General features: G+C 45.7%; 1 protein-coding gene across 1 annotated transcript in view; it reads right to left on the reverse strand.

The window, feature by feature from the left end:
• Positions 1-304: 304 nt before the first annotated feature.
• The window catches only part of LOC140390480 (lysosomal thioesterase PPT2-A-like), a 43697-nt gene continuing 29697 nt past the window's right edge, over positions 305-14304 (reverse strand). Inside the window, exon 8 of the mRNA XM_072475644.1 lies at positions 305-4621. Within this exon, the coding sequence (XP_072331745.1) occupies positions 4478-4621 (144 nt within the window). The 3' untranslated portion in view covers positions 305-4477. The remainder of the gene's footprint in view (positions 4622-14304) is intronic.

The raw sequence follows: 14304 nt of genomic DNA on the forward strand, positions 1-14304 counted from the left end.
TGTGACCCAGAACCTCTGACCCAGAACCCTTTAACCTGTGATCCAGAACCTCTGACCCAGAACCCTTTAACCTGTGACCCAGAACCTCTGACCCAGAACCCTTTAACCTGTGACCCAGAACCTCTGACCCAGAACCCTTTAACCTCTGACGCAGAACCCTTTAACCTGTGACTCAGAACCCGAGAGTCAGTGACACAGCATCGAACCAGACCATCGCCCACCCTCAGGCAGGGAGTGGGACAAGGCCTGGAACCCAGTTAACCTCCCCACCGAAGGTAGGTTGATTTGCACTCGTCACACACTCTTTTTTTTTTTAAATACTTTTATTGGACAGTAGAAGAATGAGGCAACATTGAAATAATTGACAAACAATCCGCAGAAAGATAGAACCAAGTCACAACAGTGGAAAAGATAGCTCCCTTTGTAGATAATCAGCACATATTGTTCATTCTGGTCCAGGACTTTTCACCCTCCAGTTGTATTCAGCCACGACAGCTGGGGCTACAATTCTGCAGAACTACATAATCACTCCTTGTCTGGATTGGACAGTGGGACCCTCTCCGCAATGATGCCAGCCTTACAGCCTACGATAGCCCAGCAGATCACTGTTGGCACCACAGACACGGACTTGTCCTAAACAATGGGTCCAGCCTATCACTGAATGGCAAAGCCAATCTTCCCAGACTGGGGTGTATTGCACCTTCAAAAATCAACATCAAAGGGACAACTGGACCTCGGCGTCAACTCCTGCCATGGATAATCCCACTTCCCTTACATTAATACACAGGGGGGCTACATGGGGACGGGATCTTCTCTTATTGTCTATCTATTGAATATCAATAAAGCTGAAAATTACATATTCGAGGATTATTTCCCCGTCTCTCGCTGTCATGTGGCAGTTTCATAACCAGAAAACTTTTTACAAAGTTGTGTGAAGATTGTTATCCTGTTCCTGGCTTCTATGGGAGAAAGGTTGAGGATTCCCAGGAGTTTTTAAACAGGAGGTCGTACATAGAGGCTGGTTAGCACAGGGCTAAATCGCTGGCTTTGAAAGCAGACCAAGGCAGGCCAGCAGCACGGTTCGATTCCCGTAACAGCCTCCCCGAACAGGCGCTGGAATGTGGCGACTAGGGGCTTTTCACAGTAACTTCATTTGAAGCCTACTTGTGACAATAAGCGATTTTCATTTTCACAGGCAGATAAGCAGGTTGGCGGTCATGGATTCAGACAGGTCAGCATGTCGGGAACATGGTTACAAGGCTGATAAAAATCATAGGCAGCTAAGCTCGCTCACATTTCCAATGGGTGCTCCCAGGTAGTTGAGCCTCTTCCACCTGGACATTGGAGATGAAAATCTAGGCTTTGGTTTAAAGTGAAGTGTCCACCCTTTATTTCAAACAAAGAACACCCCTCAGCATCGGCTGACATACTGTTAGCAATTACAGCAGACACCAGTTATGCTTTCTGAGGTCAATGCTCTAAGATTTCAGTAAGAAACCCAACCGTTGTTCAACCAGAATAAGACACTACAGTCAAATGTACCGAGGAATTAACACCAGGATCAGTGAAATCAGCCAACAAACAATACTGGCATAATGGGTAATAACAGGCAGCAAAACTCGAGGAGGCTTGTTCCTGGGATAATACCAGTTACCAATGTGGGACGTGGATCAATTAGTCTCTGGTCTACAAAACAAGGCGAATACTCCAAAACATTTCCGGTGTTCAAAGGTGGCTAATAGAAGGACCATGAATATCGCAGAATGTGAATCTCACGTGGGATGTGAAACCACTCCAAGGAGAAGTCTTGCTGAGGGCAACTTCTGACCAGGAGCAACTCCCATAAATCTAACTCTGAACACAAAGGAAACGAGTGAGAGTGAAAAGTTACAATGCTGATGAAACACTGGAAACAGAGTGCCCAGTGAGTGTAAAATGTACAGTAACATTGAATGCACAATATTGCACTGTTTGACACCCAGCCACATACTTTCAAACTAAACTACTGCTCCCTGTCTTCAGTATCAAGTGTGTCAGGAATTTAAAAAATGTCCCTCAACATTACACAAGAATTATTTGTACTCAAAAAAACTGTACAGTTATGTATCTGTAAATGGATTAGCAATCAGACACTGAGGGTTATTATTATGATAACTCAAACTCCTCTACACGCTTTCCCAGTTCAAAGCATCACCCTATTTATTTTCAACTGGCAGGGGTGCTGTTCAGATTGCAAGCTGGAGAAGTTCACAGCAGCAAGCGGAGTTAAGTTAAACAAAACAAATCAAATGTAACGTTTGCAAAGTCCACCACTGTCTGAGCACATTAACTGAAAAGGAGGCTAAATGCGGAGAGGAACCAATCAGCCGTGATCGCATTGACTGGAGGAGCAGGAAGATTGGCTCCCTCCTGTTCTCTCGTACAAGCTACATCGAACAGATGTCTTTATAAAGCAGAAAATGCTGGAAACTCTCAGCAGGGCAGGCAGCATCCGCAGAGGAACAGTCAACGTTCCAGATTGATGATCTTTCATCAGCAGACATGGTGCTGCAAGCGCCTATTGATGCCGCTGTTCAGGGAATTCCCAGAGACTCAGGGTCTTGATGCAGCTCTGAGCTAAGTAAGACTGGGCCTTAAGAATTAACCATGGCATCAAATATTTAAGATTAGAACTTGTCAAATGCAAAGCTGGTGAAAGATCTACTTGAGTCGGTGAGATTTGTACATGGCTAACCCAAAGTAGATCTTCGGCCTTCGAGTCTGGATGGCTTGTCAAAGCTTCGACAAAGTCATCCAACTCCAAATGTTAGCTCCTTTCTCTCTCCATGGATGCTGTCAGACCTGCTGAGATTGTCCAGCATTTTCTGTTCTTGTTATGAATGACAACCTGAGCAGTTTCTTGCAGAAAGCCCTGACAGTGCAGTGATACCACAAGGGGCCTAAAATAAATAATTACATCAAGGCCTGATGGCTAAAAACAAAAGGAGGGGAAAATTCAAGCACCGCTTGCCCAGATTTAAACAATAATTCCTATCCGCCAAACATTTTGACCAACACACACAGAGGTTTGAGGTTCACAGTAAAACAGTCCTAAGAGACTCAAACACTATGTTTATAAAATTGACAGGCCATGCATTAGCCCTTCAACACGATTTAAAATGGTGGGTGTGAATGAAATTGACATCCTGCAATACCGTCTTTGGACAGTAAGTGGCGATTTTGCGCCGTGAGGTTCAAGCCGTGCAAAAGCACCACCTGCTGGCAGGAAGCGGTATTACCGGGAAATACTTCAAACCCAATGCCCAATTTATAGTCTATATCGGGCGTCCTCCTATTCATGAGGCATGCACTAATTGTTAATGATCAATCATTTACCTGCTTTAATATCCTTCCACTATTTATATAAAAGACAAAATTCTCAAATATTCGATGCTAAAAACCCGGCTCGTTCATTCAAAACTATTCCTTTGAAATATGGTTTTAAAAGTTTTGATATAGAAAACACTTTTCTTCCTTCAAAAAACACATTTACATTTCCCTTTACATGATTAGATGCCCGCATTGCGAAAGGAGAAGCGAACTGTGAACAGACGCAAACCAGACTGAACTAGCCAGATGCTGAACTTGGTCAGGGAAGAATGGAAACTCAAACAGCAAGTATTCAGCTTCACCCCCTGAATCCCACAGCAGAATCACAGCCAGTAACTGGGGGATGGAGTTATTCATCTGTCCAGGGAGGGCTATTTGAGAAGAAGGCAGCAGATTGAACAGATAAAAGACTGGGTGGGTTGCAGATGGTCTGGTGATTTCTATCCTTCACATGTAGTGACAACATTTACACAAATCAGAACCATCTCCCAGTGCCATGTCTGCCTCTTCTCACCCTGTCCACTCCATGTAGTCAGTGTTTCAGAGTCAATGGGCAGAATACCCGAGGTAGTCATGGAGTTATTCTCACAATTAAAATCAGTTTGAAAATTGGTTTGTGTAGATTCAAATCGCATCGTTCGCAATCGCCTTAGAAAGCAGGTTTCCTTCCTCTTTCCACTCTTAATAGGGAACTGGAGTGGGCAGTGTGGAGAGAAGGAAAAAGCCAAAGACAGTTAAAAAAAAATAATAATTGCATTAAACTTTATGCCAATTCTCAACATCAAAGTGGGATATATTCTTCCTTCCTGGACTGAGGTTTGAAGTGTGGATGGTGCTGTCGCCCTCCCCAGCAGACACACACTGAAACAGTTAAAGCAACCACAGGTGCTACCCGGCGAGATCCAGTCTCTCAGATCAGCCTCCGTATCGATTGTGTTTGCATTTTGAACTGGGGCTCACCCCAGGAAAAAAAAACTTCCAGCTCTGGAGTTTCCTCCCCCATTAACTGCAGAGGGCTCTACTTTATGGAGTTCAGTTTGGTTTGCTGTATGCACCTGGTTCATAGTTCGCCTGCACCTCACTACATGGATGTCTTGCTTGTTTTGTTTTACGTGAGCCATTTGATTATGCAGTTGTCGAACACGGTTCGGTTTGAGTGCCACTTTGTGTGATGCACATTGCTAACTTTAAAGATGCTAATAGCTCCCCTGGCATCCAGACTTTTCAGGCCGAACGTGTCCTTGATGTAAACCTGGATGGAAAGAGAAAGCATAGGATTTATTTCATTAGAGAGTGCGACTTTCCCACATTACTCATGGCTCTGAATAAACATCGTCGAACCCCGACAGGGTCGTGATTCTCCCTGCTCCCCGCACAGTCCGTTGCTGAGGCTCGACTGGAACTCTGTCCCTTTGCCCTCAGTCAACCAGTAAGAACTCTGACAACACCAGCTTAAAGTAAAACAGGTTTGTTTGGAATCACTAGCTTTCAGAGCGCAGCTCCTTCATCAGGTAAGCGAAGAGGTGGGTTACACAAACACAGCATATATAGACAAAGCCAATGATGCAAGATGATATTTTGAATGCGAGTCCTGGCAGGCAATTAAGTCTTTACAGGTCCAGACAGTGTGACTGGAGAGAGGGATAATCACAGGTTAAAGAGGTGTGAATTGTCTCAAACCAGGGCAGTTGGTAGGATTTTGCAAGCCTAAATAAAACATTTGATTTCCGTCAAATACTTTTCCTGGCAACAGGTCTGGTGCAATTTCCCTCAGAAGGCAGAGGGTTAAACACGTACAGGGAAATATGAATCAATTCTATCTCACGAGAACTCAGGCTAGAGTTCACAGGGTGGCTCCCAAAGCACAACGGAACCAGCAAAGGGGAAGGGACCAGATATTTGGAGAGAGTAATGCCAGCTTTCTCTCACACTGCCCACTGTTCTCTCACCCTATATTCCTCCAAGATTAATTCCCTCATTTACAGCAAAGATGTGCATTTATAACACAATTACATTTAACTGTCTTGACAAGGGTGCTGGATGACCAAACTGCACATTGAGCCAAAGCAAGAGCTATTTGGACAGCTGATCTACATCTTGGTCAAAGATCTTCATTTTAAGGACTGTCTCAAAGGAGAAGAGAGAGGGTTAGAGAGGCGGAGAGCTGAATGGAGAGAATTGCAGAGTTTCAGACCCAGTTTACCGAAGGCACAGCCACAAGTGATGGAGGAATTAAAATTGGGGATACACAAAAGGCCAGAATTTGGTGAATAGACATTTAAAGGAAGGAAGGAGAGGTTGAGGGGATTATGGGGAAATTGCTGAACTTAAACCCTTAACATTCCCAAGAATAATCAAGTGATAAAGAGATTGATGAGGGTTTGAGTTGATGAACTGAGGCAGGGCTGGAGTGAGGTGGTGTTGTGATGGTGGATTTAGCTGGTTTTGGTGATGGTGAGGATTTGTGGTCTGAATCTCTGATCCAGGTTAAATAGAGCACCCAGGCTGAAAACAATCCGGTTCAACCCAACAGCGAATGTGGAGAAGGATTGGGTTCAGTGGTGATGGAAGGAGCTTTGTGACGGAGACCAGAGACAATGGGCGGGGTTCTCCGATTGCTGACGCCGAAATCGCATTCGCCGATTGGCCAGAGAATCCCTTTTGACACGGAAATGGGGGGCAGTGCCTGTTTTCGGAGGCTCCACCCGCTCCGAAACGGCGTCATCGGTGAGTTCGCCGCACGCCTTTGGGACGGCCTCAGGACGTGACCTGAAGGCCCTCCCCCGATGCTCCGCCCTCCACGGCCCGACTTCCCGACAGCGTGGGTCACTTGTGGTCTGAGGTTTTGTCAACCTCGCGTAGCGGCTGCGAGGGGCTGGGGGGACTGGTGGGGGCTGGTCCGGGTGTGGCGAGGGGGGGGGACTACCTAGCAGGCCGGGTCTGCGCGCACCCAGCGCCATGTTGTACGGCACAACTGCTGCAGTTCGCCAACGTGCCCACGGCCACAGACCCGGGTATTCTCCGGCCGTTTCTGTTGGGAATGCCGAGGGGTTCACATGGCACAGCTGCTAGCCCCCTACTGGGCGGAGCATCAGTGCAGAGGAGGGGCTGTTTTTAAGATAAAGATAGACAGTTTTTTGAAGAATAAAGTGATTAAGGGTTGTGGTGTTCGGGCCGGAAAGTGGAGCTCAGTCCACAAAAGATCAGCCATGATCTCATTGAATGGTGGAGCAGGCTCGAGGGGCCAGATGGCCTACTCCTGCTCCTAGTTCTTATGTTCTTTGCTTTCTATTAATTAACCAATCCTCTATCCATGCTACTACTTTCCCTTTAATGCCATGCATCTTTATCTTATGCACTAACCTTTTGTGTGGCTTTGTCAAAGGCTTGTCAAAGGCTTTCTGGAAATCCAGATATACCACATCCATTGGCTCCCCGTCATCTACCGCACTGTTAATGTCCTCAAAAAATTCCACTAAATTAGTTAGGTGCAACCTGCCTTTATGTACCCATGCTGCGTCTGCCCAATGGGACAATTTCCATCCAGATGCTTCGCTATTTCTTCCTTGACGATAGATTCCAGCATCTTCCCTACTACCGAAGTTAAGCTCACTGGCCTATAATTACCCGCTTTCTGCCTACCTCCTTTTTTAAACAGTGGTGTCACGTTTGCTAATTTCCAATCCGCTGGGACCACCCCAGAGTCTAGTGAATTTTGGTAAATTATCACTAGTGCATTTGCAATTTCCCTAGCCATCTCTTTTAGCACTCTGGGATGCATTCCATCAGGTCCAGGAGACTTGTCTACCTTTAGCCCCATTAGCTTGCCCATCACTACCTCCTTGGTGATAACAATCCTCGCAAGGTCCTCACCTGTCATAGCCTCATTTCCATCAGTCACTGGCATGTTATTTGTGTCTTCCACTGTGAAGACCGACCCAAAAAACCTGTTCAGTTCCTCAGCCATTTCCTCATCTCCCATTATTAAATCTCCCTTCTCATCCTCTAAAGGACCAATAGTTACCTTAGCCACTCTTTTTTGTTTTATATATTTGTAGAAACTTTTACTATCTGTTTTTATATTCTGAGCAAGTTTACTCTCATAATCTATCTTACTCTTCTTTATGGCTTTTTTAGTAGCTTTCTGTTGCCCCCTAAAGATTTCCCAGTCCTCTAGTCTCCCACTGATCTTTGCTACTTTGCATGTTTTTTTCCTTCAATTTGATATTCTCCCTTATTTCCTTAGATATCCACGGTCAATTTTCCCTCTTTTTACCGTCCTTCCTTTTTGTTGGTATACACCTTTGCTGAGCACTGTGAAAAATCACTTGGAAGGTTCTCCATTGGTCCTCAACTGTTTCACCATAAAGTCTTTGCTCCCAGTCTACCTTAGCTAGTTCTTCTCTCATCCCATTGTAATCTCCTTTGTTTAAGCACAAAACACTAGTGCTTGATTTTACCTTCTCACCCTCCATCTGTATTTTAAATTCCACCATATTGTGATCGCTCCTTCCGAGAGGATCCCTAACTATGAGATCCTGAATCAATCCTGTCTCATTACACAGGACCAGATCTAGGACCGCTTGTTCCCTTGTGGGTTCCATTACATACTGTTCTAGGAAACTATCGCGGATACATTCTATAAACTCCTCCTCAAGGCTGCCTTGACTGACCTGGTTAAACCAATCAACATGTAGTTTACAATCCCCCATGATAACTGCTGTACCATTTCCACATGCATCATTATTTCTTTGTTTATTGCCTGCCCCACCATAATGTTACTATTTGGTGGCCTATAGACTACTCCTTTCAGTGACTTTTTCGCCTTACTATTCCTGATTTCCACCCAAATGGATTCAACCTTATCCTCCATCGCACCGATGTCATCCCTTACTGTTGCCCGGATGTCATCCTTAAATAACAGAGCTACACCACCTCCCTTACCATCTACTCTGTCCTTCCAAATAGTTTGATACCCTCGGATATTTAACTCCCAGTCGTGACCATCTTTAACCATGTTTCAGTAATGGCCACTAAATCATAGTCATTCACGATGATTTGCGCCATCAACAAAGAGTGGGGATTAATGGGTGTTTCTCTGGTTGGCAATCAGTAGCTAGTGGTGTCCCTCAGGGATCAGAGTTGGGCCCACAACTGTTCACAATTTACATAGATGATTTGGAGTTGGGGACCAAGGGCAATGTGTCCAAGTTTGCAGACGACACTAAGATGAGTGGTAAAGCAAAAAGTGCAGAGGATACTGGAAGTCTGCAGAGGGATTTGGACAGGCTAAGTGAATGGGCTAGGGTCTGGCAGATGGAATACAATGTTGACAAATGTGAGGTTATCCATTTTGGTAGGAATAACAGCAAAAGGGATTATTTAAATGATAAAATATTAAAACATGCTGCTGTGCAGAGAGACCTGGGTGTGCTAGTGCATGAGTCGCAAAAAATTGGTTTACAGGTGCAACAGGTGATTAAGAAGGCAAATGGAATTTTGTCCTTCATTGCTAGAGGGATGGAGTTTAAGACTAGGAGGTTATGCTGCAATTGTATAAGGTGTTAGTGAGGCCACATCTGGAGTATTGTGTTCAGTTTTGGTCTCCTTACTTGCGAAAGGACGTACTGGCACTGGAGGGTGTGCAGAGGAGATTCACGAGGTTAATCCCAGAGCTGAAGGGGTTGGATTACGAGGAGAGGTTGAGTAGATGGGGACTGTACTCGTTGGAATTTAGAAGGATGTTTCTTATAGAAACATATAAAATTATGAAGGGAATAGATAGGATTGATGCGGGCAGGTTGTTTCCACTGGCGGGTGAAAGCAGAACTAGGGGGCATAGCCTCAAAATAAGGGGAAGTAGATTTAGGACTGAGTTTAGGAGGAACTTCATCCAAAGGGTTGTGAATCTATGGGATTCCTTGCCCAGTGAAGCAGTAGAGGCTCTTTCATTGAATGTTTTTAAGATAAAGATAGATAGTTTTTTGAATAATAAAGGGATTAAGGATTATGGTGTTCGGACCGGAAAGTGGAGCTGAGTCCACAAAGATCAGCCATGATCTCATTGAATGGTGGAGCAGGCTCGAGGGGCCAGATGGCCTACTCCTGCTCCTAGTTCTCATGTTCTTATGTTCACAGTAACTTCATTGAAGCCTACTTGTGACAATAAGCGATTATTATTAATTCCCTGACTGTCTCCCCTTTTATATTTCCACCAATCTGTTTAGAGTTCATTTTTTACTCCTCGTTGAAAATTGACCAGTGCAATATTACCACCTGCTGGCGGTGAGCGGTACTGTGGCGAATAAATTATTCGACGACGGCAAATTATTTAAAATATAGTACAGCACTGCCACCGGCTGGCGGAAAGCGGTACTGCGGTCAATAAATTATTCCATCAAGGGCACTGAGAATTATTTAAAATATAGTACAATACCGCCACCCGCTGGCGGAAAGCGGTACTGCGTTCAATAAATTATTCCATAGAGGGCGCTGCGAATTATTTAAAATACAGTACATCACCGCCACCGGCTGGCGGAAAGCGGTATTGCGGTCAATAAATTATTCCATCAAGGGCACTGAGAATTATTTAAAATATAGTACAACGCCGCCACCGGCGGGTGGAAAGCGGTACTGCGTTCAATAGATTATTCCATCGAGGGAGCTGAGAATTATTTAAAATACAGTACATCACCGCCACCGGCTGGCGGAAAGCGGTATTGCGGTCAATAAATTATTCCATCAAGGGCACTGAGAATTATTTAAAATATAGTACAACGCCGCCACCGGCGGGTGGAAAGCGGTACTGCCTTCAATAGATTATTCTATCAAGGGCACTGAGAATTATTTAAAATATAGTACAACACCACCACCGGCGGGTGGAAAGCGGTACTGCGGTCAACAAATTATTCCATCGAGGGAGCTGAGAATTATTTAAAATACAGTACATCACCGCCACCGGCTGGCGGAAAGCGGTACTGCGGTCAATAAATTATTCCATCAAGGGCACTGAGAATTATTTAAAATCTCGTACATCACTGCCACCGGCTGTCGGAAAGCGGTACTGCGGTCAATAAATTATTCCATCAAGGGCACTGAGAATTATTTAAAATATAGTACAACACCGCCACCGGCGGGTGGAAAGCGGTACTGCGTTCAATAGATTATTCCATCGAGGGAGCTGAGAATTATTTAAAATACAGTACATCACCGCCACCGGCTGGCGGAAAGCGGTACTGCGGTCAATAAATTATTCCATCAAGGGCACTGAGAATTATTTAAAATCTCGTACATCACTGCCACCGGCTGGCGGAAAGCGGTACTGCGGTCAATAAATTATTCCATCAAGGGCACTGAGAATTATTTAAAATACAGTACATCACTGCCACCGGCTGGCGGAAAGCGGTACTGCGGTCAATAAATTATTCCATCAAGGGCACTGAGAATTATTTAAAATATAGTACAATACCGCCACCCGCTGGCGGAAAGCGGTACTGCGTTCAATAAATTATTCCATAGAGGGCGCTGCGAATTATTTAAAATACAGTACATCACCGCCACCGGCTGTCGAAAAGCGGTACTGCGGTCAATAAATTATTCCATCAAGGGCACTGAGAATTATTTAAAATATAGTACAACACCGCCACCGGCGGGTGGAAAGCGGTACTGCGTTCAATAGATTATTCCATCGAGGGAGCTGAGAATTATTTAAAATATAGCACAGCACCGCCACCGGCTGGCGGAAAGCGGTACTGCGGTCAAAAGATTATTCCATCGAGCGCGCTGAGAATTATTTAAAATACAGTACAGCACCGCCACCCGCTGGCGGAAAGCGGTACTGCGATCAATAAATTATTCCTCCCCTGATGAAGGAGCAGTGTTCCGAAAACTAATGTTTGAAACAAACCTGTTGGACTTTAACTTGGTGTTGTAAGACTTCTTACTGTGCTCACCCCAGTCCAACCCCGGCATCTCCACAAAGCAAATTATTCCACAGACAGCAAATTATTTAAATATAGTACAGCACCTCCACCGGCTGGCGGAAAGCGGTACTGCGGTCAATAGATCATCTCCACATAATAAATTATTCCATCGAGGGCGCTGAGAATTATTTAAAATATAATACAGCACCGCCACCGGCTGGCGGAAAGCGGTATTGCAGTCAATAAATTATTCCATCGAGGGCGCTGAGAATTATTTAAAATATAGTACAGCACCGCCACCCGCTGGCGAAAACCGGTACTGCTGCAAAATATAATTCACATCCGTTCACATCCAACAGAAAGCGCTGCTAAAATAGCAAAAAATCCGAAATAAAAACAGAAAACGCTGCAAATACTCAGCAGCTCCGGCAGCATCTGTACACAGAGAACCAGAGTTAACGTTTCAAGTCTGTAGCTTGTCAGAGCTGGAAAAAAGGTTAGAAATTAAAAAGAAGTAAGCATATGCAGAGACAGGAAAAGGATAGAAGGGAAATAATAAAAGATTTGTGCTAAAGTGGCTGTCGGGAGAGGTTAAATGACAAAAAGACCATACAATAGCACCACCAGGTGCCCAGCTACAGTAATGCAGGACAAAAATCAATTTCCGGAATATCGTTTGCAGCCAGCAGGTGGTAGTATTGCACATGATAAGTTGTGTTAAAAGTTGTTCTTATTCTCCTTCCTTAATAAACATCGATAGAGCAACCCAGGAAACTTATCACCAGTGAAGTAATAACTATGGTCGTGGTAGCAAAATAAATTGGTTGATCTAACTGAATGGCAAAACAAACTCGGCGGCCTGAATGGCCTCCCCTGTTCTTACTAAATAACAAAGATTCTGAGAAATAACCAGGTTAGAAATAAATCAGTAGACAGTTTGTGGTTTTGGGTTTAATGCTTTGCTGACAAGTAGCGCTCTTATATCAAATGGACTATTTATACAATCCAACAGCAATTTGCTGATTAACAGGGAAGCATGTTGTTGCAGTATCAGCAGAAACCATTAGGTGGAGCTGCTGCACTGTTTTTCTGATCTAATTTTGTTCCTGCCATACCATTATTAGCCAGGCGGTGGTGGTGTTGCACTGTCTAATTTTACTTTCATTCTCACATTCAAACCATCTACCTATATTCCCAATTATTTACCCAGAAGGATATTTTCATCATCTAAACACATTCATGAGTAAAGGGATAATGGGGCAAGACAAAGGGGTGATGGGACAGAAAAGAAGCAAAAGACGTGTCCAGAGGATGTGTAAATAGTCACATAAGAACATAATATCAGAGCTAGGAGCAGGAGTGGGCCATTCAGCCCCTCGATCCAGCTCCGCCATTCAATACGATCCTGGCTGATCGCATCTCAGTCTCAACTCCACGTTCCTGCCCCTTCTCCATATCCCTTCAACCCATTACTAATTAAAAATCTGCCTAGCTCCCCCTTACATTTACTCAATGTCCCAGCATCCGCCATAGTCTGGGGAGTGAGTTCCACAGATTCACAACTCTTTGTTTTAAATCTGCTACCCCTTTATCCCCAAACTATGACCTCTCGTTCCAGATTGCCCCACAAGAGGAAGCATCTGCCCTACGTCTACTTTGTCAATAACCTTTATTATCTTATATACCTCAATTAGTTCTCCTCTTATTCTTCCAAACTTGGGCGAGTAGAGGCCTAAACTGCTCAATCTCGTTTCATAAGACAAACCCCTCGGGCGGGATTCTCCCAACGGGAGTCTAAGTGCCGACGCCGGAGTAAAAACCGGAGTGTTTTACTCCGGCGTTGGGGCCCGTTCCCAGACCCCGATTCTCCGCCCTCCGTGGGGCTAGCAGGGGCGTCGCGCGATTTACGGGGCGGGCCTCGGCGCGACGTCAGAGATCCGGCACCGTGTAAAAGTGCCTTGGTCCTGCGCATGCGCGGTGGCTGTCCTCCCCAGGCCGCCCCGCACAAAAATGGCGCAATGATTCAGGCTTGCCGACGGAAGAAAGGAGGCCCGCTGACAGAGAGGCCGGCCTGCCGACCGGTGAGTCCCAATCACAGGCCAGGCCACTTGGGCCTCCCCGGGGTTGGAACCCCCTGCCCCAGGTCCCGGCGGCCCGAGAGCAGGTTAGAAAGGCGCCGGCAGGACTGTCATTTTTTTCGCCGGCCACTCGGCCCATCCGGGCCGGAGAATCGCTGCTCGCTGTTTGCGGCGATTATTCGAGCGGCCTGGCGCGATTCTCTCGGCGCTGGTTTCGGGAGGTGGGAGAATCACGTGCGGGGGCCGGGGCGCGATTCGCCCGGCGCCCCGGCGATTCTCCCACCCGGCCCCGGGGGGGGGGGGGGGGGGGGGGGGGGGGGGGAGGGAGAGAGAATCCTGCCCCTCATCTTTGGAACCAATCCAGTGACGCTCCTCTGAACTGTCTCTAATTATACTACATCCCTCCTCAGGTAAGGGGACCAAACCTGTGCACAATACTCCAGGTACGATCTCACCAATACCTTGCACAGCTGCAGCAACACTTCCCTACTTTTATACCTAAAGGCCAAAGTTTTATTTGCCTTTCTTATCACGTGCTGTACCTGCATTCACAAGGACCCCCAGATCCCTCTGCACCGGAGAACTCGGACGGTTGTGTCCATTTACGTAATAAGTTGTCTTTCCATTTTTCCGACCAAAATGGACAACCTCACATTTATCCACATTAAACTCCATCTGCCACATTTTGGCCCACTTGCCTAACCTATCTATATCCATTTGTAAATTTCCTCATTGCAACTTACTGTCACACCTAAATTTGGCTCTGGTATCTTCTATCCCTGTATCCAAGCGGAATAGCAGAGCGGGAAGGAATGTTAGAAAATCTGCCACAGGCTCCCATTGCCAAGGAATGTTCTGGAAGGTAGGTGGGTAAGATCCCATGTACTGACAGGGAACCCTGGGGATCCAACCTCACCATTGGCTCCGTCCTCACC

This window comes from Scyliorhinus torazame, chromosome 14, assembly GCF_047496885.1.
Source record: "Scyliorhinus torazame isolate Kashiwa2021f chromosome 14, sScyTor2.1, whole genome shotgun sequence".
Classification (NCBI taxonomy): Eukaryota; Metazoa; Chordata; class Chondrichthyes; order Carcharhiniformes; family Scyliorhinidae; genus Scyliorhinus; species Scyliorhinus torazame.